The 24241-nt window shown below is 43.8% G+C and overlaps 1 protein-coding gene across 5 annotated transcripts in view; it reads right to left on the bottom strand.

The window, feature by feature from the left end:
• Positions 1-24241, bottom strand: part of LOC119372102 (mannose-1-phosphate guanyltransferase beta) — an 82583-nt gene that overhangs the window by 43024 nt on the left and 15318 nt on the right. For 4 of the 5 annotated variants that reach the window (XM_037642561.2, XM_037642565.2, XM_037642562.2 and 1 more), the window contains exons 7-8: positions 19147-19329; positions 12695-12925 (exon numbers count right to left, since the gene is read on the bottom strand). In XM_037642561.2, coding sequence (XP_037498489.1) covers positions 12794-12925; positions 19147-19329 — 315 coding nt within the window. In that variant the 3' untranslated portion in view covers positions 12695-12793. Of the gene's footprint in view, positions 1-12694; positions 12926-19146; positions 19330-24241 lie in introns of those variants that run through there. The other variant, XM_049419989.1, reaches the window with a different exon arrangement.

The raw sequence follows: 24241 nt of genomic DNA, 5'->3' as shown, positions 1-24241 counted from the left end.
TTTTTGGTCGGATATCCCACCAAAACGTAGTGGATCCACATTGGACGAATCTCGAATGGTCGAAAAATGGAAAGTTTCCAGAGGCTATAGTCTTGCCTTTCCGGTTGGAAATCACCCCAAAGTTTATTTGATCCAAATTGGATTATTCATCGAAATATCGAAAAAAGTAACAGTTTCCAAAGGTGTAGACTTACCTTTTTGGTCGGATATCCCACCAAACGTAGTGGATCCACATTGGACAATCTTCGGAAATGTCGAAAAAATTGAAAGTTTCCAAAGGATATAGTCTAGCCTTTCCGGTTGGAAATCACCCCAAAGTTTATTTGATCCAAATTGGATTATTCATCGAAATATCAAAAAAGTAACAGTTTCCAAAGGTGTAGACTTCCTTTTCGATCGGATATCCCACCAAAACGTAGTGGATCCACATTGGACGAATCTTCCAATTGTCGAAAAAATGGAGTTTTCCAAAAGGCTATAGTCTTGCCTTTCCGGTTGGAAACACCTCAAGTTTATTTGATCCAAATTGGATTATTCATCGAAATATCGAAAAAGTTTACAGTTTCCAAAGATGTAGACTTACCTTTTTGGTCGGATACCCACCAAAACGTGGTGGATCCACATTGGACGAATCTTCGAATTGTCGAAAAATTGAAGGTTTCCAAAGGCTATAGTCTTGCCTTTCCGGTTGGAAATCACCCCAAAGTTTATTTGATCCAAATTGGATTATTCATCAAAATATCGAAAAAGTAATAGTTTCCAAAGGTGTAGACTTACCTTTTTGGTCGGATATCCCACCAAAACGTAGTGGATCCACCTTGGATGAATCTTCGAAATGTCGAAAAATTGAAAGTTTCCAAAGGCTATAGTCTTGCCTTCCCGGTTGGAAACCACCCCAAAGTTTATTTGATCCAAATTGGATTATTCAACGAAATATCGAAAAAGTAATAGTTTCCAAAGGTGTAGACTTACCTTTTTGATCGGATATCCCACCAAAACGTAGTGGATCCACATTGGACGAATCTTCCAATTCTCGAAAAATTGAACGTTGCCAAAGGCTATAGCCTTTCCAGTTGGAAATCACCCAAGTTTATTTGATCCTAATTGTATTATTCATCGAAATATCGAAAAAGTAAGTTTCCAAAGGTGTAGACTTACCTTTTCGATCGGATATCCCACCAAAACGTAGTGCATCCACATTGGATGAATCTTCGAAATGTCGAAAAATTGAAAGTTTCCAAAGGCTAGTCTTGCCTTTCCGTTTGGAAATCACCCCAAAGTTTATTTGATCCAAATTGGATTATTCATCGAAATATCGAAAAAGTAACAGTTTCCAAAGGTGTAGCCTTACCTTTTTGGTCGGATATCCCACCAAAACGTAGTGGATCCACATTGGATGAATCTTCGAAATGTCGAAAAATTGAAAGTTTCCAAAGGTCTTGCCTTTCCGGTTGGAAATCACCCCAAAGTTTATTTGATCCAAAGTGGATTATTCATCGAAATATCGAAAAAGTAACAGTTTCCAAAGGTGTAGACTTACCTTTTTGGTCGGATATCCCACCAAAACGTAGTGGATCCACATTGCATGAATCTTCGAAATGTCGAAAAATTGAAAGTTTCCAAAGGCTATAGTCTTGCCTTTCCGGTTGGAAATCACCCCAAAGTTTATTTGATCCAAATTGGATTATTCATCGAAATATCGAAAAAGTAACAGTTTCCAAAGGTGTAGACTTACCTTTTTGGTTGGATATCCCACCAAAACGTAGTGGATCCACATTCGACGAATCTTCGAAATGTCGAAAAATTGAAGGTTTCCAAAGGCTATAGTCTTGCCTTTCCAGTTGGAAATCACCCCAAAGTTTATTTGATCCAAATTGGATTGATTCATCGAAATATCGAAAAAGTAACAGTTTCCAAAGGTGTAGACTTACCTTTTTGATCGGATATCCCACCAAAACGTAGTGGATCCACATTGGACGAATCTTCGAATTGTCTAAAAATTGGAGGTTTCCAAAGGCTATAGTCTTGCCTTTCCGGTTGGAAATCACCCGAAAGTTTATTTGATCCAAATTGCATTATTCATCGAAATATCGAAAAAGTAACAGTTTCCAAAGGTGTAGACTTACCTTTTTGGTCGGATATCCCACCAAAACGTAGTGGATCCACATTGGACGAATCTTCGAATTGTCGAAAAATTGAAGGTTTCCAAAGGCTATAGTATTGCCTTTCCGGTTGGAAATCACCCCAAAGTTTAATTGATCCAAATTGGATTATTCATCGAAATATCGAAAAAGTAACAGTTTCCAAAGGTGTAGACTTACCTTTTCGATCGGTAGACTTACCTTTTCGATCGGATATCCCACCAAAACGTAGTGGATCCACATTGGACGAATCTTCGAATTGTCGAAAAATTGAAGGTTTCCAAAGGTCTTGCCTTTCCGGTGTCAAATTAAGGTTCCAAAGTCTTGCCTTTCCGGTTGGAAATCACCCCAAAGTTTATTTGATCCAAATTGGATTATTCATCGAAATATCGAAAAAGTAACAGTTTCCAAAGGTGTAGACTTACCTTTTTGGTCGGATATCCCACCAAAACGTAGTGGATCCACATTGGACGAATCTTCGAAATGTCGAAAAATTGAAAGTTTCCAGAGGCTATAGTCTTGCCTTTCCGGTTGGAAATCACCCCAAAGTTTATTTGATCCAAATTGGATTATTCATCGAAATATCAAAAAGTAACAGTTTCCAAAGGTGTAGACTTACCTTTTCGATCGGATATCGCACCAAAACGTAGTGGATCCACATTGGACGAATCTTCCAATTGTCGAAAAATTGGAGGTTTCCAAAGGCTATAGTCTAGCCTTTCCGGTTGGAAATCACTCAAAGTTTATTTGATCCAAATTGGATTATTCATCGAAATATCGAAAAAGTAACAGTTTCCAAAGGTGTAGACTTACCTTTTCGATCGGATATCCCACCAAAACGTAGTGGATCCACATTGGACGAATCTTCGAATTGTCGAAAAATTGAAGGTTTTATAGTCTTGCCTTTCCAGTTGGAAATCACCCCAAAGTTTATTTGATCCAAATTGGATTATTCATCGAAATATCGAAAAAGTAACAGTTTCCAAAGGTGTAGACTTACCTTTTTGGTCGGATATCCCACCAAAACGTAGTGGATCCACATTGGACGAATCTTCGAAATGTCGAAAAATTGAAAGTTTCCAGAGGCTATAGTCTTGCCTTTCCGGTTGGAAATCACCCCAAAGTTTATTTGATCCAAATTGGATTATTCATCGAAATATCGAAAAAGTAACAGTTTCCAAAGGTGTAGACTTACCTTTTTGGTCGGATATCCCACCAAAACGTAGTGGATCCACATTGGATGAATCTTCGAAATGTCGAAAAATTGAAAGTTTCCAAAGGCTATAGTCTTGCCTTTCCGGTTGGAAATCACCTCAAAGTTTATTTGATCCAAATTGGATTATTCATCGAAATATCGAAAAAGTAACAGTTTCCAAAGGTGTAGACTTACCTTTTTGATCGGATATCCCACCAAAACGTAGTGGATCCACATTGGACGAATCTTCGAATTGTCGAAAAATTGAAGGTTTCCAAAGGCTATAGTCTAGCCTTTCCAGTTGGAAATCACCCCAAAGTTTATTTGATCCAAATTGGATTATTCATCGAAATATCGAAAAAGTAACAGTTTCCAAAGGTGTAGACTTACCTTTTTGGTCGGATATCCCACCAAAACGTAGTGGATCCACATTGGACGAATCTTCGAATTGTCGAAAAATTGAAGGTTTCCAAAGGCTATAGTCTTGCCTTTCCGGTTGGAAATCACCCCAAAGTTTATTTGATCCAAATTGGATTATTCATCGAAATATCGAAAAAGTAAGTTTCCAAAGGTGTAGACTTACCTTTTTGGTCGGATATCCCACCAAAACGTAGTGGATCCACATTGGATGAATCTTCGAAATGTCGAAAAATTGAAAGTTTCCAAAGGTCTTGCCTTTCCGGTTGGAAATCACCCCAAAGTTTATTTGATCCAAAGTGGATTATTCATCGAAATATCGAAAAAGTAAGTTTCCAAAGGTGTAGACTTACCTTTTTGGTCGGATATCCCACCAAAACGTAGTGGATCCACATTGCATGAATCTTCGAAATGTCGAAAAATTGAAAGTTTCCAAAGGCTATAGTCTTGCCTTTCCGGTTGGAAATCACCCCAAAGTTTATTTGATCCAAATTGGATTATTCATCGAAATATCGAAAAAGTAACAGTTTCCAAAGGTGTAGACTTACCTTTTTGGTTGGATATCCCACCAAAACGTAGTGGATCCACATTCGACGAATCTTCGAAATGTCGAAAAATTGAAGGTTTCCAAAGGCTATAGTCTTGCCTTTCCAGTTGGAAATCACCCCAAAGTTTATTTGATCCAAATTGGATTATTCACCGAAATATCGAAAAAGTAACAGTTTCCAAAGGTGTAGACTAACCTTTTTGGTCGGATATCCCACCAAAACGTAGTGGATCCACATTGGACGAATCTTCGAATTGTCGAAAAATTGAAGGTTTCCAAAGGCTATAGTCTTGCCTTTCCGGTTGGAAATCACCCCAAAGTTTATTTGATCCAAATTGGATTATTCATCGAAATATCGAAAAAGTAAGTTTCCAAAGGTGTAGACTTACCTTTTTGGTCGGATATCCCACCAAAACGTAGTGGATCCTCATTGGATGAATCTTCGAAATGTCGAAAAATTGAAAGTTTCCAAAGGCTATAGTCTTGCCTTTCCGGTTGGAAATCACCTCAAAGTTTGTTTGATCCAAATTGGATTGTTCATCGAAATATCGAAAAAGTAACAGTTTCCAAAGGTGTAGACTTACCTTTTTGATCGGATATCCCACCAAAACGTAGTGGATCCACATTGGACGAATCTTCGAATTGTCTAAAAATTGGAGGTTTCCAAAGGCTATAGTCTTGCCTTTCCGGTTGGAAATCACCCCAAAGTTTATTTGATCCAAATTGCATTATTCATCGAAATATCGAAAAAGTAACAGTTTCCAAAGGTGTAGACTTACCTTTTTGGTCGGATATCCCACCAAAACGTAGTGGATCCACATTGGACGAATCTTCGAATTGTCGAAAAATTGAAGGTTTCCAAAGGCTATAGTATTGCCTTTCCGGTTGGAAATCACCCCAAAGTTTATTTGATCCAAATTGGATTATTCATCGAAATATCGAAAAAGTAACAGTTTCCAAAGGTGTAGACTTACCTTTTCGATCGGTAGACTTACCTTTTCGATCGGATATCCCACCAAAACGTAGTGGATCCACATTGGACGAATCTTCGAATTGTCGAAAAATTGAAGGTTTCCAAAGGTCTTGCCTTTCCGGTGTCCAAATTAAAGGTTTCCAAAGTCTTGCCTTTCCGGTTGGAAATCACCCCAAAGTTTATTTGATCCAAATTGGATTATTCATCGAAATATCGAAAAAGTAACAGTTTCCAAAGGTGTAGACTTACCTTTTTGGTCGGATGTCCCACCAAAACGTTGTGGATCCTCATTGGACGAATCTTCGAATTGTCGAAAAATTGGAGGTTTCCAAAGGCTATAGTCTTGCCTTTCCAGTGGGAAATCACCCCAAAGTTTATTTGATCCAAATTGGATTATTCATCGAAATATCGAAAAAGTAACAGTTTCCTAAGGTGTAGACTTACCTTTTTGGTCGGATATCCCACCAAAACGTGGTGGATCTACATTGGACGAATCTTCGAATTGTCGAAAAATTGAAGGTTTCCAAAGGCCTTTCCGGTTGGAAATCACCCCAAAGTTTATTTGATCCAAATTGGATTATTCATTAAAATATCGAAAATGTAACAGTTTCCAAATTTGTAGACTTACCTTTTTGGTCGGATATCCCACCAAAACGTAGTGGATCCACATTGGACGAATCTTCGAAATGTCGAAAGATTGAAGGTTTCCAAAGGCTATAGTCTTGCCTTTCCGGTTGGAAGTAACCCCAAAGTTTATTTGATCCAAATTGGATTATTCATCGAAATATCGAAAAAGTAAGTTTCCAAAGGTGTAGACTTACCTTTTTGGTCGGATATCCCACCAAAACGTAGTGGATCCTCATTGGATGAATCTTCGAAATGTCGAAAAATTGAAGGTTTCCAAAGGTCTTGCCTTTCCGGTTGGAAATCACCCCAAAGTTTATTTGATCCAAATTGGATTATTCATCGAAATATCGAAAAAGTAACAGATTCCAAAGGTGTAGACTTACCGCTTTGGTCGGATATCCCAGCAAAACGTAGTGGATCCAAATTTGATGAATCTTCGAAATGTCGAAAAATTGCAGGTTTCCAAAGGCGAACCTTTTTGCTCGGAAATCACCCCAAAATATTTTTGCTCGAAATTGCATGACTTCGAAATATCGAAAAAACAGGGATTTCTAAAGGCTTTTTGGTCGGAAATCACCCTAAAATATATGTTGTTGATCCAAATTTGGCGAATCTTCGAATAATCGCTAACTCCAAACTATCCAAAATTTAACACGCAGTAAACTGTGCTTTCAAGTTCGTATAGGCACATTCATTTAGCCAATAATTGAAAATAAAGGCTGGGTTTTCATGTCTGAGCCTCCGTGCACGGATCACTTCACTAACAAATTATCTTACCTTGGTCGTTAAGAAGGCCAGCAAAGTTTGTTTATGAAGCGATGCATGTACCTAGAATCGGACACACAGCCTTAGCATTTAATATTGAATATTATATTGAATATTGGGTGGATAATGTATAGAGCAACTTTTAAAGTCCGCTATCTGTGCCGTTCCAATAGGCGAGGTGGTAAGACGTTCAGCTCACAACAAAGAGGGCGCTCGTCCGAACCTCAGTGCCGGTACTGCTGAAAAAAAAAGCCACACTACGATGTGGGTACTGAACCTAAAACCAGCACGTACATTTTTTATCTTTGAGTAAGTATAAGCTGCATAACCGAGCAGACTAACTTCTGAAATATGAATCTTATGTCGTGCCGTTAGAGCATTGCGTACAGTGTTCAGTTCGCAACCAAAACGTTCACGGTTCGAATAGCAAAGTGGCATTCCTTGGGCACAAGAAAGTCGTACAGTGATGTTGCCACCGAAGTTCAAGCGTACGTGCCCGCCACATGATTTATGAACCTTGGCTGAGGTATTATAGTGGACGTGTCTTAAACGAGAAATGTCGCCCGCATCTTCCCACGGGGGGAACTCGAGTAAATTCGTCGCAGAGTGGTGGGGGTATCGCGTGAATGTTGCGTAATTGGGTTTCGCAGAAGCGTCGCGCTGCCCGAGTGATGGATCTGCTGCTCGACGTTCACGAACGGTTGCTGCTTCTCGAGCACGACGTTCAGGATCCACAGCCCGTCGTTGCCGTTTCGCAGCTGCTTCTCGTTCCCCGAGTGAAGGATCCGCAGCCCGTCGTTGCCGTCTCGCAGCAGCTTCTCGTGCACGAAGTTCCGGGTCCGCAGCTCGCTTCAAACGCTTGCGTTAAGCGTCGTATGCTCGTCTCTTCGCAGCCTTGTCTTCTGCGTTGCTTGCTGTTGTTGACGCCGACGACGGTGAGGGTGGGGTAACGTTGCCTTCAACGAGTGGTGGGACGCTGATTGAAAGTACTGTTGCTTCCATCGCATCTACTCGAGTCAAGCAAAGCGTCAAGTCAAGCGAAAGCCAAGTAAGACGCCCTTGACTGAATTCCGAACGCGCACTCCGCCTCCCGCCCGCGTTCTATCGAGAGGAGGGAGGGAGGGAAGGAGGGAGAGGCCTGCTGCCGGCACGAGACGAGCCGAGCATGCGCAGTGGGGTTGCTGCTTCTCGAGCACGACGTTCAGGATCCACAGCCCGTCGTTGCCGTTTCGCAGCTGCTTCTCGTGCACGAAGTTCCGGGTCCGCAGCTCGCTTCAAACGCTTGCGTTAAGCGTCGTATGCTCGTCTCTTCGCAGCCTTGTCTTCTGCGTTGCTTGCGAGACGAGCCGAGCATGCGCAGTGGGGTTGCTGCTTCTCGAGCACGACGTTCAGGATCCACAGCCCGTCGTTGCCGTTTCGCAGCTTTTCTTAGTCGCACCTGCGGCGGCCGACGCCGCAGGTGCGACTAAGAAATGCTCCGCATTTAAAAGATATGCTGGGAGCCTTAATATTGTAACGGCGCCTCTGGAGCGAGAAAGAGGATATGTGAAAGAAGACGACGACGAGGACTTTGTTGTTGCTTCCGTAGTCTCACCCCATCCAGTGCTCCGCCGCTGAGCGTTCTCAATAAACGCTTCCTAACCCGTAACATCTTGGTGGAGGAGCGGGGTACGTCCAACTACGGAAGCTGTTCCACCAAGTCTTCGTCGCAGAAGTCGCCTTGCGGGTCTCCCGCCATTGCAACTTGACATTTCTACCGCTGACGCTACGACATCAACGCCTGCTTGTCCAACGCAGCCTCACAGACAGCCGCGGCCCTACGGAGGAAAAGCTGCGGAAGACGTCGACCAGTGGCTGACCGATCACGAGCGGGTGAGCAAGAGCAAGAAGCAAGAGCAGGAGCATATTATCGCGTCTGTTCTCTTTTTTTTTTTTCAAAAAAAAAATTCGTTTCTCCTAACGCTATGGGACCGCAAGGACTTGTGGTCCCATGCCGCCAAGTTCCCACAGTGTGGGTTGCACCCCCCCCCCTCCCCAAGCGACGACAGCACCACCCCAAAGTCCACTTCTACCTATTTTATCGGTAGGTACCCGGTGAGGTGAGTACCCGGAAATAACCGAACGCCAGGTCGATGCCGGCGCCACGCCGATGCCGCTTGAAAACGGTGTTTCGGTGAAGGCCGCAACCAACAATAAAACTCCACGCTTGCGCACCACTTAGACAACTCGCAAAGGAGATTCTACGTTCACATTTTTCGTAATGAGAAAGGATTTCCGTGCAATCTCGAAGGATAGCTGTGTCCTTCCCTCGATCACGCAATACGAACACCGCCACAACGGGATAAATGAACCGAAAATTTGATTGGTGGGGCTTGATTTGAACCTGGGCCCTCCCGCTTCGAAAACGAGTGTCTTACATAGGGCACCGTGTTTTCGGATAAATCCGAAAAAGTCCGACAAATACTGGCCGCTAAAATTCTTGACAATTCGGACTTATGCGATAAACTGATTTTAAAAGGGCATTTTCAAGCTGATAATCATCATTCGAAAGGAGCGCACCTCCATCAGCGGCAGCAACCTCGTAAAATATGCTTGCGTGTATTACAACCTTTTGTTTGTATGTATATTGTGTTTTGTATTCAAGTATTTGTGCTTGTATGTGTTTGTGCGATCAAACGTTCCAGACATCTAAAATACACTTAATGTGTTCGCATCTTGGCGTGTTCGGATATCATATCATCAAGATTTCGGTGTATTGAGAATAACATTCATAATATGTTCTTTATTTTTCATCAAGATGAGGGAGGCTGGGAGGAAAAACTGAGAAGCAGCTTGACTAGCTCCTGCCCCCCCCCCCTCCCCCACCCGTAACATACACTATGGCGAGTTTACAGCAGTGCACATCAACAGCCTTATTAACAGGGTAAATGTACAGGAAGTGAGAAAAAAAATGAAAGGTTGGAGAAACAGGAGTATCAGCAACAATGCGACGCATTTTCTTTGGAAATAAAATTAATAAGAACACATTGCAACAACTGATGATGCAAAATTAAACACCGAATTTCGGAGGATTGGAGATTTACGTGAAATTAAACTCCGATAAATGCCGAATTTCCTCCCAAAAATAAATTCCGAAAAACACCCTCCAAACCTCCCAAAAATAAACTCCGAAAAACACCCTCCGAATTTCAAGAAAAATAAACTCCGAAAACACGGGGTCCTACTCATGAGCCACTGTGCAATACAGCCATTTTACAGCAGAGCTATTATGGTTGAGGTTTGCCGTGTGTGAAGCGGCACGCGCTCTATTCGTCGTCTTCTTCATCGCCTTCCTCTTCGTTCCCAGAACACGTGCGCCGATTTGTCCGGCGTGCGATGCAGTAACCCTGATGGGCGACAGAACGAGTGCATAGAGAGAAAGAAAGGTAGAGAGAGAGAGCAATTTTCGGAGAGGCGAGATTCGAACCCGCGTACCCACTATCCGAAGGCGAGCGTCGTATCACTCGGCTATCCAGGCACGCTAGCAGAGCATAGCATAGTATAGTGCCTTGTATAGTATAGTATAGCAAGGGGTGGGAAAGGAAGGTGAGGAGGGAAAGGAGGAGAGAACGAGTACAGAAAGAAAGGAGAGATAGAAAGGGAAGAGTGTAAAAAATTTAAATAGAAGGCGAGAGATGACTACAGAGAGGGAGAGAAAGGAAAGGTTAGAAAGAAAGCGAGAGAAAAAGAGAGAAAGGGAAGCAAGACATAAAAAGATAGGAAGACAGAGAAACAAACAGACAGAGAGAATGAGATAGGAAGACAGACTAAAAAAAGATAAAAGAAGTGCGAGCACAGCCATGTATTATATAGCAAAAGGTGGGAAAGGCACAGGTGAGAAGATAAAAGTCCAGCCAAGCCAGGACCAGAGGTGCCTCTGAGCTCTGGGGTGCTATTCTGGACATGATCAAATTTCGCCGTGTTGTCAGATTCCGCCATTGGTCAACTCTGATAGGCCCGTAGGGCTGCTACAGCCTCTCAGACCGGCTTAAAATGCCGCCATTACGAAATATGACAATACGGCGGAATTTGACAGTGCCCAGAATGGCACCCCTGCTGTGGCCCAGCCTAGCCTGTCTTGGTGCAACCTCGGGTACTATTCTGGACACCGTCGAATCCGTCTTTTTCATTTTCCTGTGCTGCTCTCTGTCGTTTTGGTAGGGGCCGGGAAACCGGTATTGCCAGAAGCAAAGCCTCCGAGATGACTAGACGTTTAGCGACTTTTCCGCTAGGGGAGAGCGCATGCGCGGGGGCGTCGTGAAAAAGGCTGATTCCGCCATATTGTCAAATTTTGTAATGGCGGCATTTTAAGCCAATCAAAGAGGCCGTAGCAGCCCTCCGGGCCAATAAAGTTGACCAATGGCGGAATCTGAGTTTCAAGAATAGCACCCCTGTGACATTTTTTTTTTGTCTTCTTGATTGCAAGACGAAAGCCGCCAGTATGATTACCAACCAACTAGCCCAAGCCTCAACACTTTTTATATATGCAAGGCGAAATAGTCTAATAATTACACATCACACTCGCTTTATGTGCTAAAGTTCTATGAAGGGCATGTAAGGCCAATGCCTGCGGCGATGCCGTTACAGATAAGCACCGCTAATCACGAAAAGCGTGAGCACTGCTAGTGATTAACGCGCTGCCACGATACGGCCCTCAATTCGAGATCCAGATCCACTGTTTAGCTCTGTCACGAAACAATGTCGGTAGCGGGTGTGGCGCAACGCTGTTGCGAGCGTACTGCACGCTTTTAATGAGACAATCCGATCCCCCACGGTGGGTTGCGCCAAGTAGCTGAGGTTCAACCAACCAACCAACCAACCAATCCAAGCCTCCGCGTCGCCGTTCGCTGCCACGGTTATCTAAGCGCGGGACCGCGAAGTGCGCCGCGGAGACGCGTCGCTTGCAGAAACGAATGCAGCTCGCCCTCGCCACGTTGACTCACCGCATTTGTGGCACCTGCGCACAGGCAAGAGCCACTGGCGACCTCGTTGTCGGGAATGTCGTGGTGAGATGGCGCCCAGACGATCACGACTGGTCTCACTGGAGGCTTTTGACTGTTGATTTGGGGCGTGTAGGTATGAATTATGCCACCTGCAAAGCTGCAACAAGCCTGTTGTGAGTCGGTAATGATGACATCAAACTCTGTTTGAGAGAGATCGAGGCCTATGGCAGCTTTCTCGGCTTCTGGGGGATTGTTTTGCGGGATTGATATGATACTCCCATGTTTGTTAAGGCGATAGCCTTAAATGCCTCATAAAACGCAAAAATTGATCGTCAGCAGCGTCAACACGAATGATACAAAAAATCATCACGTGATGACCTCACCTTAAGACGTATCATGACTTAAACCGCCAAAATTTGTGACGTCAACGCAACGTTGCTTAACGTGATGTCACATGATGACGTCATCGATGACCTCCGATCCTGGAGGCAGTGCAAATCCCCGTTAGGTGCAGAAAGCTTTTGGAGAGGTCTGGGGGATGATCAATACATCGACTAAGAAGAAAAAGAAGATGGCGTTCGCTTTCGAGTTACCTTAGGCGAATGCATAAGGGACCCTGTGAGTTTTTGACGGCTACAGTGGCTGTTGCAGCTGCTCGGTTGGGGTAAGATGCAGCATCTGCGTATGCTGCGAAGGATTAACACCCGTATTGCTTGTGAATGGCATGGGCCTCCCTTCACTGCTTATGATGCACAGAGTGCATGATGCAGGGTAGTGGCAGCATGGTGATGTTGCTCTGGATGGCATTGGGGTAGGCTTACACTCTGAAGGGTTGGGTGGTTCAGTGAGCTTACTGTTTCTCTTGGAAATGCACCCCACACACAGTTTCATTTAATATTCCGTGAAACATCCCAAAGCCGAAATATACGAGATTTCCCAAGGCTTATTATTGATCGCAGAAATTCACGCAGACCCAACTTTATGAAAATGCTTTGCTGGTCTTTTTTTAAATCGGATGGAGTGTGAAACAATGAATGCCACATGTGATATGTTCCTAGAACATTTAATGCAAAAAAGTTGCAGTAAGAAAGCTTACAGGTAAAAAAATATGGTATAAAAATGAAAAAAAAAAGAAACATGTTGCAATCACATGATGATCTGCGGCTCTGTGACAGAGTCTGAGATGGCTTTGTGAGGCAGCACCTTGCCGCCGTTGATGTAGATCTCGTCTTTGACGAAAACATCTTCCCCCAGAACAGAGGTGTTCTCCATCCGAACCTGTGTAAAGGAAACGAATGCAATTACAGTGAGTACACTTTTAATTGTAGATACGGAAACAATGGCATCAACCTTGGTTTGCATGGAACAACATTCGTGCATGTAAATGCGATAGCATGGAAGAGATCGTTTCGCAGAAATTCTGGTGTAGGTGTCCTTGGTTGTGAGTGAAAAATCAGCGTTGTCTGTCAGCAAAAATTTGAGAGATGCAAACAAATAAATAATAAATGTGTTCTGTTGTATTGGGAATCGAACCCAGGACTTCCAGGTGGCAAGCAGGTGTTCTACCTCAGAGCCACGCCCCTGCTTGAAACTGTTTCACACACAAAAAAAAAAAACCCTATACGAATGCCACGTAGCGCGAACGCATGTAATATTGCATGGCAGAAGTGTAGAACGCACCAAGCGTCAAAGCATGTGCACTGTGCAATGATTGCTTGGTTTAAAGGCCCACCAATTATACAGTGCACAGGCATAATTAATCATCATTAACAGCACCCATATCAACAAAGTGTGCAGCTGTGCAGATGCCCGTGTTGCTTTATGGACGCGTAGTGTGTACTTCACCAATTCGCAGAAGGGATTATGCCGTAGTGAGAACTTTGCAACTCTACTCGCAGTAGGCATTCTAGGATAGCCTGAAGCAGCCAATTTTATGCGCACAGACGTTCCTTTCCTTGCGGCACGGTGTCGATCGAGAAGCAGTCAGGCTAGTGATTGAGGTGACGCAAATGGGGTCCGATTATGCTATCATGTTCTACTCTAGAAGGTGAAGCTCAAGCGCCCTCCAAGTTTTTAAAAACCCACCATGGTAGCTTAGCGCCTAAGGTATTGAGATGTGAGGGTAAAGGATGTGGGTTTGATTCCTGACAATGACAGCCTGATTTAGATGGGGGCTGCATGGAGACCACCCGTGTATGTAAACTTAGGCGCGTGTTATAGAACACCAGGTGCTCATTACTGAATCAAGAGTACCCACTAAAGTACGCCTCATAATTGTATCGTGGTTTTGGCACGTTAAGACCTCAGAGATTTTTGTTTTAGCATATGAAAATGTGGCACACACGTGCTTTGCACGATGTGTTATTGTCTGGCAGCCATGTTCACACTGTCAAGTCTGAAACTCAAGAAAGCAATCAGCCTGGACTACATCCATAAGAAGTTTGTCGAATTCGCCTTGTGTATTTTAAAAAGTTTTGAATGCCTTTTAGACCATATCGCTCAAAGTTAGGTGATGCTGCAGCTTACTCATTACGTACGAAGTGATTGTGCAATGGGGAAATACGCGTGGGACTGTTCAATGCAGCAGAAATGGCAATTCTGGTGTGCATTTTCTCACAATTAATTTCATCTGATCTATTTTCTCCGTGTCTCATCACTGGCTCCAGCGGCTGATCTATGGAGTTCGAAGTAGTGCAAGAATGCAAGGAGTTACTGACAATAAAATAAATCATTAGAAAATATGGCCCTGCTTGCTTTTATTCATGCCGATACAGAAATGCAAAGGCCCCTTCCACACAGTCATCTCCTGAAGACTGAGTGGCACATTATGAAAACTGAGAGATGAGGCACCTGCTCATGGGCATCAGCAGAATGTTCCCAGTCATGTCACTGCTATCAAAGATGGCCTTCTTATAATTTAAAAGCCAATTGCTTGTTGGAGTGCACTCCCTGCATACTGCCACTTTCAGGTTTAAAGGGGACCCCCAAAACATTTCCATGTAATTACTGAATGACCTCACTATCGGAGTATTGGCTCACAAATCGATTGCCGCAAAATTTTTTTTCAAATCTGTCAATTACAAGCGGAGTTACGATTTGTTCACACTTTAAAAGGACACTGCTCTTTCACAATACCAAAATCACCATGCTTGCTGCAAGAAGACGCGTGAAAACAAAATGCAGGTGGTGACGCCACTTTGAAGTTCCAGCACCAATCGGCGTGATGTCATAGATTTTAACGGAGTTTACTAGGGCCTGCGTAGTTCCTAACCGCGGTGAATATGTGGTACATTATCCTCTGCGGGGGCCAGAGATGTAGCATACCCAGTTTCAGGATATTTTTTTAACCAATGTCGCCAAAATACGAAAAAAGCGGTTTGAAATCCCCGACGTCAGATGCAGAGATTTGGGTGCAAAATTTAAAAATGAAACATTGATCTTGATTTACTCTTCTATTAATAAACTTATGGTGGTGGAATCAACAGTAGAGTTTTCAGTGTGTAATTTATCTGTCTAAACTGATTCATTGCTTCACTTTTGTGTCCCTTTAAGCGCCGCCTCTCTCCTTTCGTCTAAATGAGCACTGTGAAAGGCACAGAAGGGGGGATGACACAAAGGCAAGAAGCTACTGTATTTACTCGAATGTAACGCGCATTGTTTTCCATATTTCTGCTACCTGAAGTCAACCCTCGCGTTACAATCTAATACCGAAATTCAAGTTGTCTAAAAAGTGCAATGATGCAGACAATTCTTTCATCTTAGCTTTATATTTTTCTTCCTGGAAAGTCACCCCTCGGGTTAGAATCGTGGTCGCGTTACAATCGAGTAAATACGGTATATCAGCAAGAGTCATGACCTTGGGCCCTTTCTTTTATTTTTTTCTTTGAACATGTCAGCTCACTTTCAACATGGTTGTGAGTGTGATATCGTAATTCTGTAGAGTAGAATTCCAGTGAGCGCGACGCAGGTACGTGGTGACACCCTGTGGGGGCCGCGGTAACTACACACGAATGCTCAAATCAGCCAACGGACGCATCTGTCCACCTATGAGATAGTCGGGCCAGTCTATCACGGAATTTGCCGAAAGAAGAGCGAGAAATTCCTAGCCGTCTTAGAAACATAATTGCAAATTCCATGCCGTGCGCATTGCTATAGTTTACAGGAGCCTTGACTAATTGCAATGTTTTTCTTCGAGGGGCATCTTGTGTGTTTGCGATGTAAATTTAGCCTTAGGATTACGCACCAACTAAGCCCAAATAAAGTTTTATGTATTAAGTACTGATCAGCAGTGTTTTCTCACCATGTTCAAAAGCATGCTGCAGGGCCCCTTTAACAATGCCCGTTTTCATCACAGATGCGTTTATGCACTGCTAATTAACTAATCGTTTTATTTATTTATTTCAATATACTGCAGGCCAACTTGGCCCAAGCAGGAGGGGCAGTACACAGAAAAAAATAAAATACAAGGATAGCTTAATACATGCAGCGTATTAAGCTATCCTTGTATTTTATTATACTATAAGGTTGAACAACAACAAAAGACGATACTTCCATAATAATTAATAACGCTCGTATATAGTGAAATGAAACAACATCAGCAGGAAGAAAACATCAAGTCTAACAAAAAATATGCTCTTCCAGAGACTGAACGAAATTTGACGACATAATTACTGAATCTGGAAGTCTACTCCAGTGTGCTATAATTCTGGGAAAGAAACTAATGCTTTAGTTTTAGCAAAAATTGGTTGCAATGATGAGGTCTAATGTGTCTTGTCTGTCGAGTTGTAACAGGACGAAGGTACGGCAAGTCATTTATATTAAAGTTGCCAGCCATTATATTACGAAGAGATTGTATGCAATGAAACTTCCTTCTGGAATGTAAAGAAAATATTTTGTTTTTGGTCATGAGTGCATTAGGGGAATCTGTTCGCTTATATTTATTAAAAATGAATCTAGTGGCCTTGCGCTGAATCATTTCAAGCTGATTAGTGTCTTTTAACGTACTATGTGGGTCCCAAATTTGTGATGCATATTCTAATTTCGATCGCACGTAAGTGTTCACAGCGAGCAAGCGCACTTGAGGAGGAGCATGACGTAGCCTTCTATATCAAGAAGCACAACTTCTTAAATGCCTTCGTGCGTATTTCTGATATATGTTTAGTCCATGTTAATTTGTCAGTAAAAGTGACTCCTAGGTACTTGCAACTGTCAACAGTTTGAATGGGAACACTGCTGGAGTGGTACTCAAATATTGTTGAGGCCTTTTTTTAGTGATTTTAATAAAACTGTTTTCTGCACATTTAGCTGCATATCCGAAAAGTGACACCAAGAACTTCTGTTATCAATTGTTTGTTGGAGCAAATCTTGGTCACTAGTACAAGTTATTTCTTTAACGAAAATAGTCACCTGTGAACAGCTTTACGTCATGACACTTATGGTGAGATACCCTCCATTAAACCATTAATATAAATTAAAAACAAAGCCCCCAATATGCTACCCTGTGGTACACCAGAACTAACAGGAAGCACTCGAGAATGGCAACCATTAATATCTACAAATTGTTGTCTGTTGCTCAAGTATGACGCATATCGTGTCTTGTTCTCTGGTTTTTAAGTACCGCACTGCAGGACAGCAATACTACACCAATCAGATAGAAATGTGCAAATAGTAAATTTTAAGCTCGAAGCAAATTCGAAGTGAACAGCGATTTGCTTGAATAATTTCGAATCGAATGATATATATCACATATTATAAAGAAAAGTGAACATATTTGTCATGACCCAACAAACCTGCACAATATCTTTAAAGATTGGAAGAAGGCCTGTGCGAATGTCACTTCTTTGGTTCGTAGTGAAGTGGAAGCAACATTGAATAGTAGCAGGATCTGAATTTCAGTAGGATGCTAATGATAACCAGTAAAATATTTTAAGTTTTGAAATTTATCATACTAAGTGCATATAAGCCCATATAACAAGCTTTTAAACTTAAAAAATAATTAATTGATGTGAGGGTAATATGTTCATTTAACCTTCAAATGGGGCTTCATGACAGCGTGGATTTTCCCTGGATAGGTCTTTTTCACGACACAGAACTCCTACACTGCAGTGAAACCACGTTTACAGGGAGTTACAAAGGTCTAATATATACACCTATTCGTTCATTTCATATACAGTAATACCTCGTTAACTCGAACTCGCATATCTCGAAAAATCGGCTGTCGAAATCTTCCGCGGTACCGAACAATTTCCCATAGGTGCAATGTATTTACTGCCCTTTATCTCGAAATATTTCCGTGCCCGCTTTCAGTTATCTCGAAATCTTGACTGAGAGTGGAACAAAAACTTTGCCGCCGAACCGCTTCACAAAATACTAGCAGGAAAATGTCATACATTTCACAAGGTTCACACGAGGCTGCCGCGCTTACGATGACGCTGATAAGCCTTAGTCAAAAGACCGACTAAGGCTTACCAGCCTTAATTGGTCTTTCTGCACTAAACAAAAAGACAGTGCCGAAAAACACAGCTGGTTGATAGCTCTGGTATGTCATTATTTTTTTTTAAAACCTTTACAAAGAGCCAGTTAGGCGCTCCTGTCAAGAAACTTGTCAGTAGTGATAACGTTTCTAGATTGTGGGAGAGCACGCGCCCATTTCCTTTCCTTAAGGCTGGCGCGATCGCGAACTGACGGCAGGAGCCAAGGGACCACTAGGAGAGGAGCACCGTCGCCCTTTCCGGACAACCCCTTCTTTCCCGCCGCTCCTCGCGCCAATCCTCGCACCCCGGCTCGCGTGATAGGGAACTCGCCCTGCGAGGGAAACAACCCTCGCGGTGGGGAGGGACACGGGAGGTGAATAAAAAAACCGAGCAGACGGGCAGACGGTCTCTCTTGCTCTGCTGACCTGCGAGGTACCACCTCACCGCCCCGAGATCCGCGAGCCGAACATCGACCGAAGGTGTAAGCCTTACCCTTTGTTTTCTACTAGAGCGGACTATCCCTCTACGCGACATTTGCGCGTTATTGCTAGTGTAGCAATAAAGTGTTGATTGTTGTTCTAGCCTGTTGCCTTATTCGCCCGAACCCGTCGTAGCTGCGATGACTCGCGCTCCAGGAAGGGGACGTTGACACGTGCACGGTGCGACTATTTGCGGCTGGGACCGGAGCTAGGCTTCTGCACCAGCCGTGCATAGAGCGGACCCCTTCAAGATAGAACTGAACTTCTCAATGGAATCTGCGCAACTTTGCTTATCTTGAAAATCTGTTTATCTCGAAATTTTTTCCGGTTTCTACTACTTTGATTTAACGAGGTATTACTGTACTTCAAAATTCTGAATAATTTAAATTGGTGTCAAAGCAAATCCGTATACTGTAATATTCGTTAAAATATTCGAAGTTTTCGAATATTCGCAAATGTTACAATCACAGCTTTCCAATACTTCAAAGCTTCAGCAAACGCACACAGCTTAGGCAGGAAGTCCAGGACAGAAAGAAGCGTAGCTCACCCACTGTCCGACGGTACAACGCCAGCCAATGATGCAAGAGTCGAGCCACGAGTGGGACTTGATCGTCGCCCCGTTGAGCAGGGTACACCGCTTGATGCAGGCACCGTCTTCGACCACCACGTTCGGCCCTATGGTCACGTTGGGACCGATCCGGCAGTTCTTGCCAATCCTAGCCGTCGGGTCCTGGAGCAGAAAATCAGAATTAACGAATCACCGGGTTTCATGTGACGAAGCCGTGATACGATTGCCAGGCACACCGCAGAGGAGGGGCTTCGGATTAATTTTGACCTCCTGGGGCTTTTAAGATGCAGCTGAATCTAAGCTTACAAATTGTTCTTGCATTTTGATCGTGGCTAACAGCATGACTATCACTGACAATGAAAAGGGGACACATGCCCCACTGTTTCTTGTTCTGTATAAGTATTGTCGCAATTGTGAGTGTCACCCGCTTTTTGATAAAACAAACTAGCTCTTCAGGCATCCTGAAAGGTTATCAAGAGTGATTATGGAGATGTTTTTTATAAATAAGAAAGCATCTCAATGTGTCGGCCAGCCATCAATTAACTTGTTAGATAGTGGATAAGGATGTTCTGCTACCCCATGCCTGGTTTACTGGTTACGTTTTACTTTTGCAGTCTGTACATCTACTATGACAATGATTAGTTGCGCATAGTACTTAGAGTTGAGAGGCAATAAAGGGCTAAGGCCGGGCTGGTTGCAAAGTGCTTAGTTTGTGTTTTTATGTCCTTGTCTTCTTCAATAGAACTTCAGCTGAAAGTCGGTGCTGTGTTGTGTGTCCCCTTCTCTTCTTCAATGTTAGTCACGTTGTTAGCCACAATGAATCAATACCAGCAGTCACAAACATGCGGCCCCCTTGCGAGCGGCCTGCGGCTTCACACGGAATAAAGTTTCGTGACTTTGCTCAATAGTACTCACATTATTTTCTCACCTATTGCAATTAAAAGTGCTTTGTTTGGGTAACCTACAGAGATGGGACTGGTCTCGAGAATTTTTTTTCGTGAGGAACTCGATGCGGTCACCATGAGTTGAAACATCCCTGTGGAACAAAAACTCCATATTTCAGAATCGGCGCCCACATTTTAGTCATTGTGGAAATCAGTATCCATATGTTTCTCGAAACCTGATGTCATATCCCCTTCAGAAATGACCACTATATGGGATATGGGAAAGGCATCCTTTCCAATGGCAACTAGAGCTGTGCGAATAGGAAAATTTTGAGTGCGAAGCGAATTCGAATAATAAAGTTTGAGTGCAAATCGAATCGAATAATTTTCTAATATTTCTCGAATATTTTTCTAATACTTCGAAGCGAAATTACAGAAAAAAAGTTGCAGAGGATTCCTAAGCATATTCTAAGTTACATTCTAAAAACATTATACAGTATAACCTCATTACAATGGACCTGTTTACAACAGACATTCGGATATTACACACCAATTTGCGGTGTTATGCCGACCTCCGTGTTTTTTCCATTGATTGAGCTTCGTTTACAATGGATTCTGGTACAACGGACATTCGGATATAATTGACTAAAATGTCAGGCCAGCAAGGTGGTCAGGACTCCTTTAGAGTGGACATTTTTACCACGGACATACCAAATTCAATAACTTCAGACTTCAAACATCGCTTAGCATACTTTCGGGACAGGAACAGGGCGCCGTGGATATCGATGTACCGATTTAAGAACGAAGGCCGCCGATCTCTGATCTGTCAATAATCAGCTATGCCTAGCTGTAGCGACAAAAGATCGGCACGCAGCGTGCTTGGTGTTGCGTTTTGGGACGCTGACGTGCGTAATTGCTAGCCACTGCCACCGCTTCTCCGAGCGGTCGCTGTGAAGTGAGCTTGGCCGGGGGCCGCTGCCGATGCGCCAAATGTCCATCCGCGGTTTTGAGGAGCCAGCGAGCGATGCAATTCGTTGCTTACGACGAAGGACATTGCGACTCCTTTGCTTTCGCATGTCCGCTAGCGTGATGTTCTTGCCCGCAAAGTTCGAATTTGTCTCGTACATCGGCACCGTGGGCGCAGTTAGGCCTAGCCACGTCATCGAGTAGAAAGCTCGGTTGCGATGTGCGTGGCCGCAGTGCCCGATGTTTCAAAGTACATCATGCTCGATTGCGAGTACATAGAGTTGTCCCGCGGTGGTCTTCGTCATAAGCTCCGAAGTGCTGATAAGAAGAACCTCTAACAGCGGGTCCAACGAGTCAACGCTATTACAGTCGCACGTCTGCGATGTTCGCGACAAGTGCGGCGCGCTATCGTAATCTGATGATTGAGCTTCCGCTTGCAGCTGCCAAACTAAAGCGTTCTAAATTATCATCGACCCGTGAACACAGAACGAGTGCGAACGGGTCACTAAGCAGCGCAATTTTCGACAGCCACGACCTCACGACGCACAAGCAGCAGACGACGATCCCAAAGCGAGCATCACTGCAGAAGCTGCCAATCGGAGGCCTTGAATTGAACTTCAAACATTCGCATTTTGTACGCTTGTTACCGAATGGAGGAGCTAGCTGAAACGGAGAACTTGAACATGGAGAAATGCTCTTTACGACGAGCCCAAAATGGTGGTGCCCGGTTGCACCGTTGCCGAGCTATAAGTTTGAAAAACGCTTTTATTTTTTGCTATTTCCGCAATTTTCGCCAAATCGGCAGACGCAAAAAAAATTTTTTGTAGCACTTCTACGTAGTTTTCAGTGAAGATATTTTGGAATCGGGTAGAAAATGGGCTACAGAAACTGAAAATAGAATTTCCCAAAAATCTTTTTTTTTTTTTTGGTCCCCCATTAAAAATATGACAATGTTTGCGACTCGTAATTCTCTACGGTTATAACAGACCCATTCAGTGTTTACATAAAAGTCTGTTGTAACAGTACTTGGATTTTACATATTCCCTTTACAACAGACCAAAATCCTCTTCACTATGAAGGTCTGTTGTAATGAGGTTATATCGTAGATCCGCAATGGCGCAACCGGCCGCCGCCATTTTGGGCTCGTCGGAAAGCGCATTTCTCCATCTTCAAATTTCCCGCCTTAGCTAGGTCCTCCACTCAGAAACAAGCGTACAAAAAACACCAGGCCTGCGCTGAAACCGCAGCACAGTCACAGCGAAAGCTGGAAGAGGGGCGTTTCTAGAGCCCATTGTAAGCTCTCTTGGGGCTACTAATACAAGTACCCTAGCAAGGTACCCACTACGCCATAAATCGCAATTTTTGTGAAGTTGGGAAGCACCTACTAAGCCATTATTCGTCATTCTGCGGAGAAGCGAGGCACCAGCTACACGTCTGTAGCTGGTGCCTCGCTAAGGCATTATGTGCACTTTGTTGACGCGACGACTGATGACGAACAATTATGACTCAGCCCTTTGTAATGGGTTGGAAGCTTTAAAGGGACACTAAAGGCAAATCACAATTTATGTCAGAGTGAAAGCCCAATGTATGACAACTTCTAAAACGGCAATATTATCAACAGCAGTGCCCTACTTACCGAGAAATTAAGCTAAATGTATCACACGATGAGCGCCACGAGTGGGACATTTTCAAAGTGATCCCGATGACGTATGGAAGTCGGCCTACAATAAATCACTAGTAATCAAACTAACAGCAGTAAAAAAAGAACATTCCGAGCATCAAAAGATGTAATAAAATGCTGTTTGTTCGTTTCCGCTTGATTCATGGAAAACAAAACCTCCGTGGCGTTGCCATGGGGAACGGCGCGCGTGGTTCAAAGGTTCCGTTTTCGCCGAACTGCGCCTCGCCCGTCTCAGTGGTAGTTTCGGGATCGCGTACTGCCGTGCGTGTTTTGCGCGCTCGTGAAAGTCGCTCTGACAGAAAGTTTGACAAAATGCCGCATGCGTGTGATATTGCCGGATGCCCGAATGGTGCACAACGCCAGTGCTGCAGCAAGGAAACCGGTGTGTCTTTTCACTGGGTGCCGCGGAATGAACCCTTACGCTCGAAGTGGCTTAGTGTCATGCCATTGCGCCAGTGGGCTAAACAGTCAAAACCTTGGCGTGTGTGCTCGCTGCACTTTCGTACTGAGGATTACGAGACCAACCGCAACTTGGTGAAGGCTTTGAATGTGCCCATCCGAGCAAGTCTTTGCCGCAGCGCCGTTGTTGCTACTGTGGGTTCCGCTACTTTCGCTCGGCTGCTACTAGTGTCGGCGGCCGCGCAGTAAAAGCGGGCAACGTTGGGCACGGCAGCAGTGATGTATGAAAGTCGTATTTTCAGGCAGGAGATTTGAAGCGCGCTAACGCGATGCGAACCACTAAAAACGTGATTTTATTTCAAAATAAGCACTTCCTTGGCACAAAAGCAGCACTACGAGGTTTCTGGACCGCTATTTCAACAATCAGCGTCGACTTAATATTTGCCTTTAGTGTCCCTTTAAACGGCCCACCAGTTATGTAATTTGCATTGGGTGACGCCCGGTCGCTATTTCCCTCTCCCGTCATGCTGTATAACATACATTGACGTGGGAGAGAGATGGGGGGAGGGGAGGGGGGAAGAACTTTACTGAGACCCCGAGGAAATGGATCATGCGCTTATGGGCTTCCTTGGCAACCAATACAAGTGCACTTGCGAGGAACCCACTACGCTATAAATCATTGTAATCTTTGAGAAGTAGGGCAGCAGGCACTGTGCCATTTTTCTTCATTCTACGGAGAGCCGTGGTACCTGCTAAACGCATGTAAGGCATTATGTGCACTTTGTTGATGTTGTGCCTGATGACGATGAAGAATTATGGCGAAGCCCTTTGTAATGGGTTCGAAGCATTCAACAACCCACTCATTGCCCAATTCGCATTGTGTGACGCCTGGTTACAGAATTCGCGCTGCGCGACGCTTGGTGCTTATTTTACTCTTCTACCACGCTATATTGCATAAGTTAATGTGGTTCCTTCCCGACATGAAGCCTGCATAGGACCTTTTTGCAAAGCAGTTTCAAGCACCAGCATGGCTTAGAGGTTGAATACTGGGCTCCCACGCAGAGGGCACAGGGTCGAACCTCGTTCCATCCTGGAATTTTTTTCTTATTTCGAGCGATAGTGGTTACGGACACTGGCGGCGGCA

This window comes from Rhipicephalus sanguineus, chromosome 10, assembly GCF_013339695.2.
Source record: "Rhipicephalus sanguineus isolate Rsan-2018 chromosome 10, BIME_Rsan_1.4, whole genome shotgun sequence".
Taxonomy (NCBI): Eukaryota; Metazoa; Arthropoda; class Arachnida; order Ixodida; family Ixodidae; genus Rhipicephalus; species Rhipicephalus sanguineus.
Note: the sequence above shows the minus strand (reverse complement) of the source record. Positions and strands in the feature narration are given on the sequence as shown.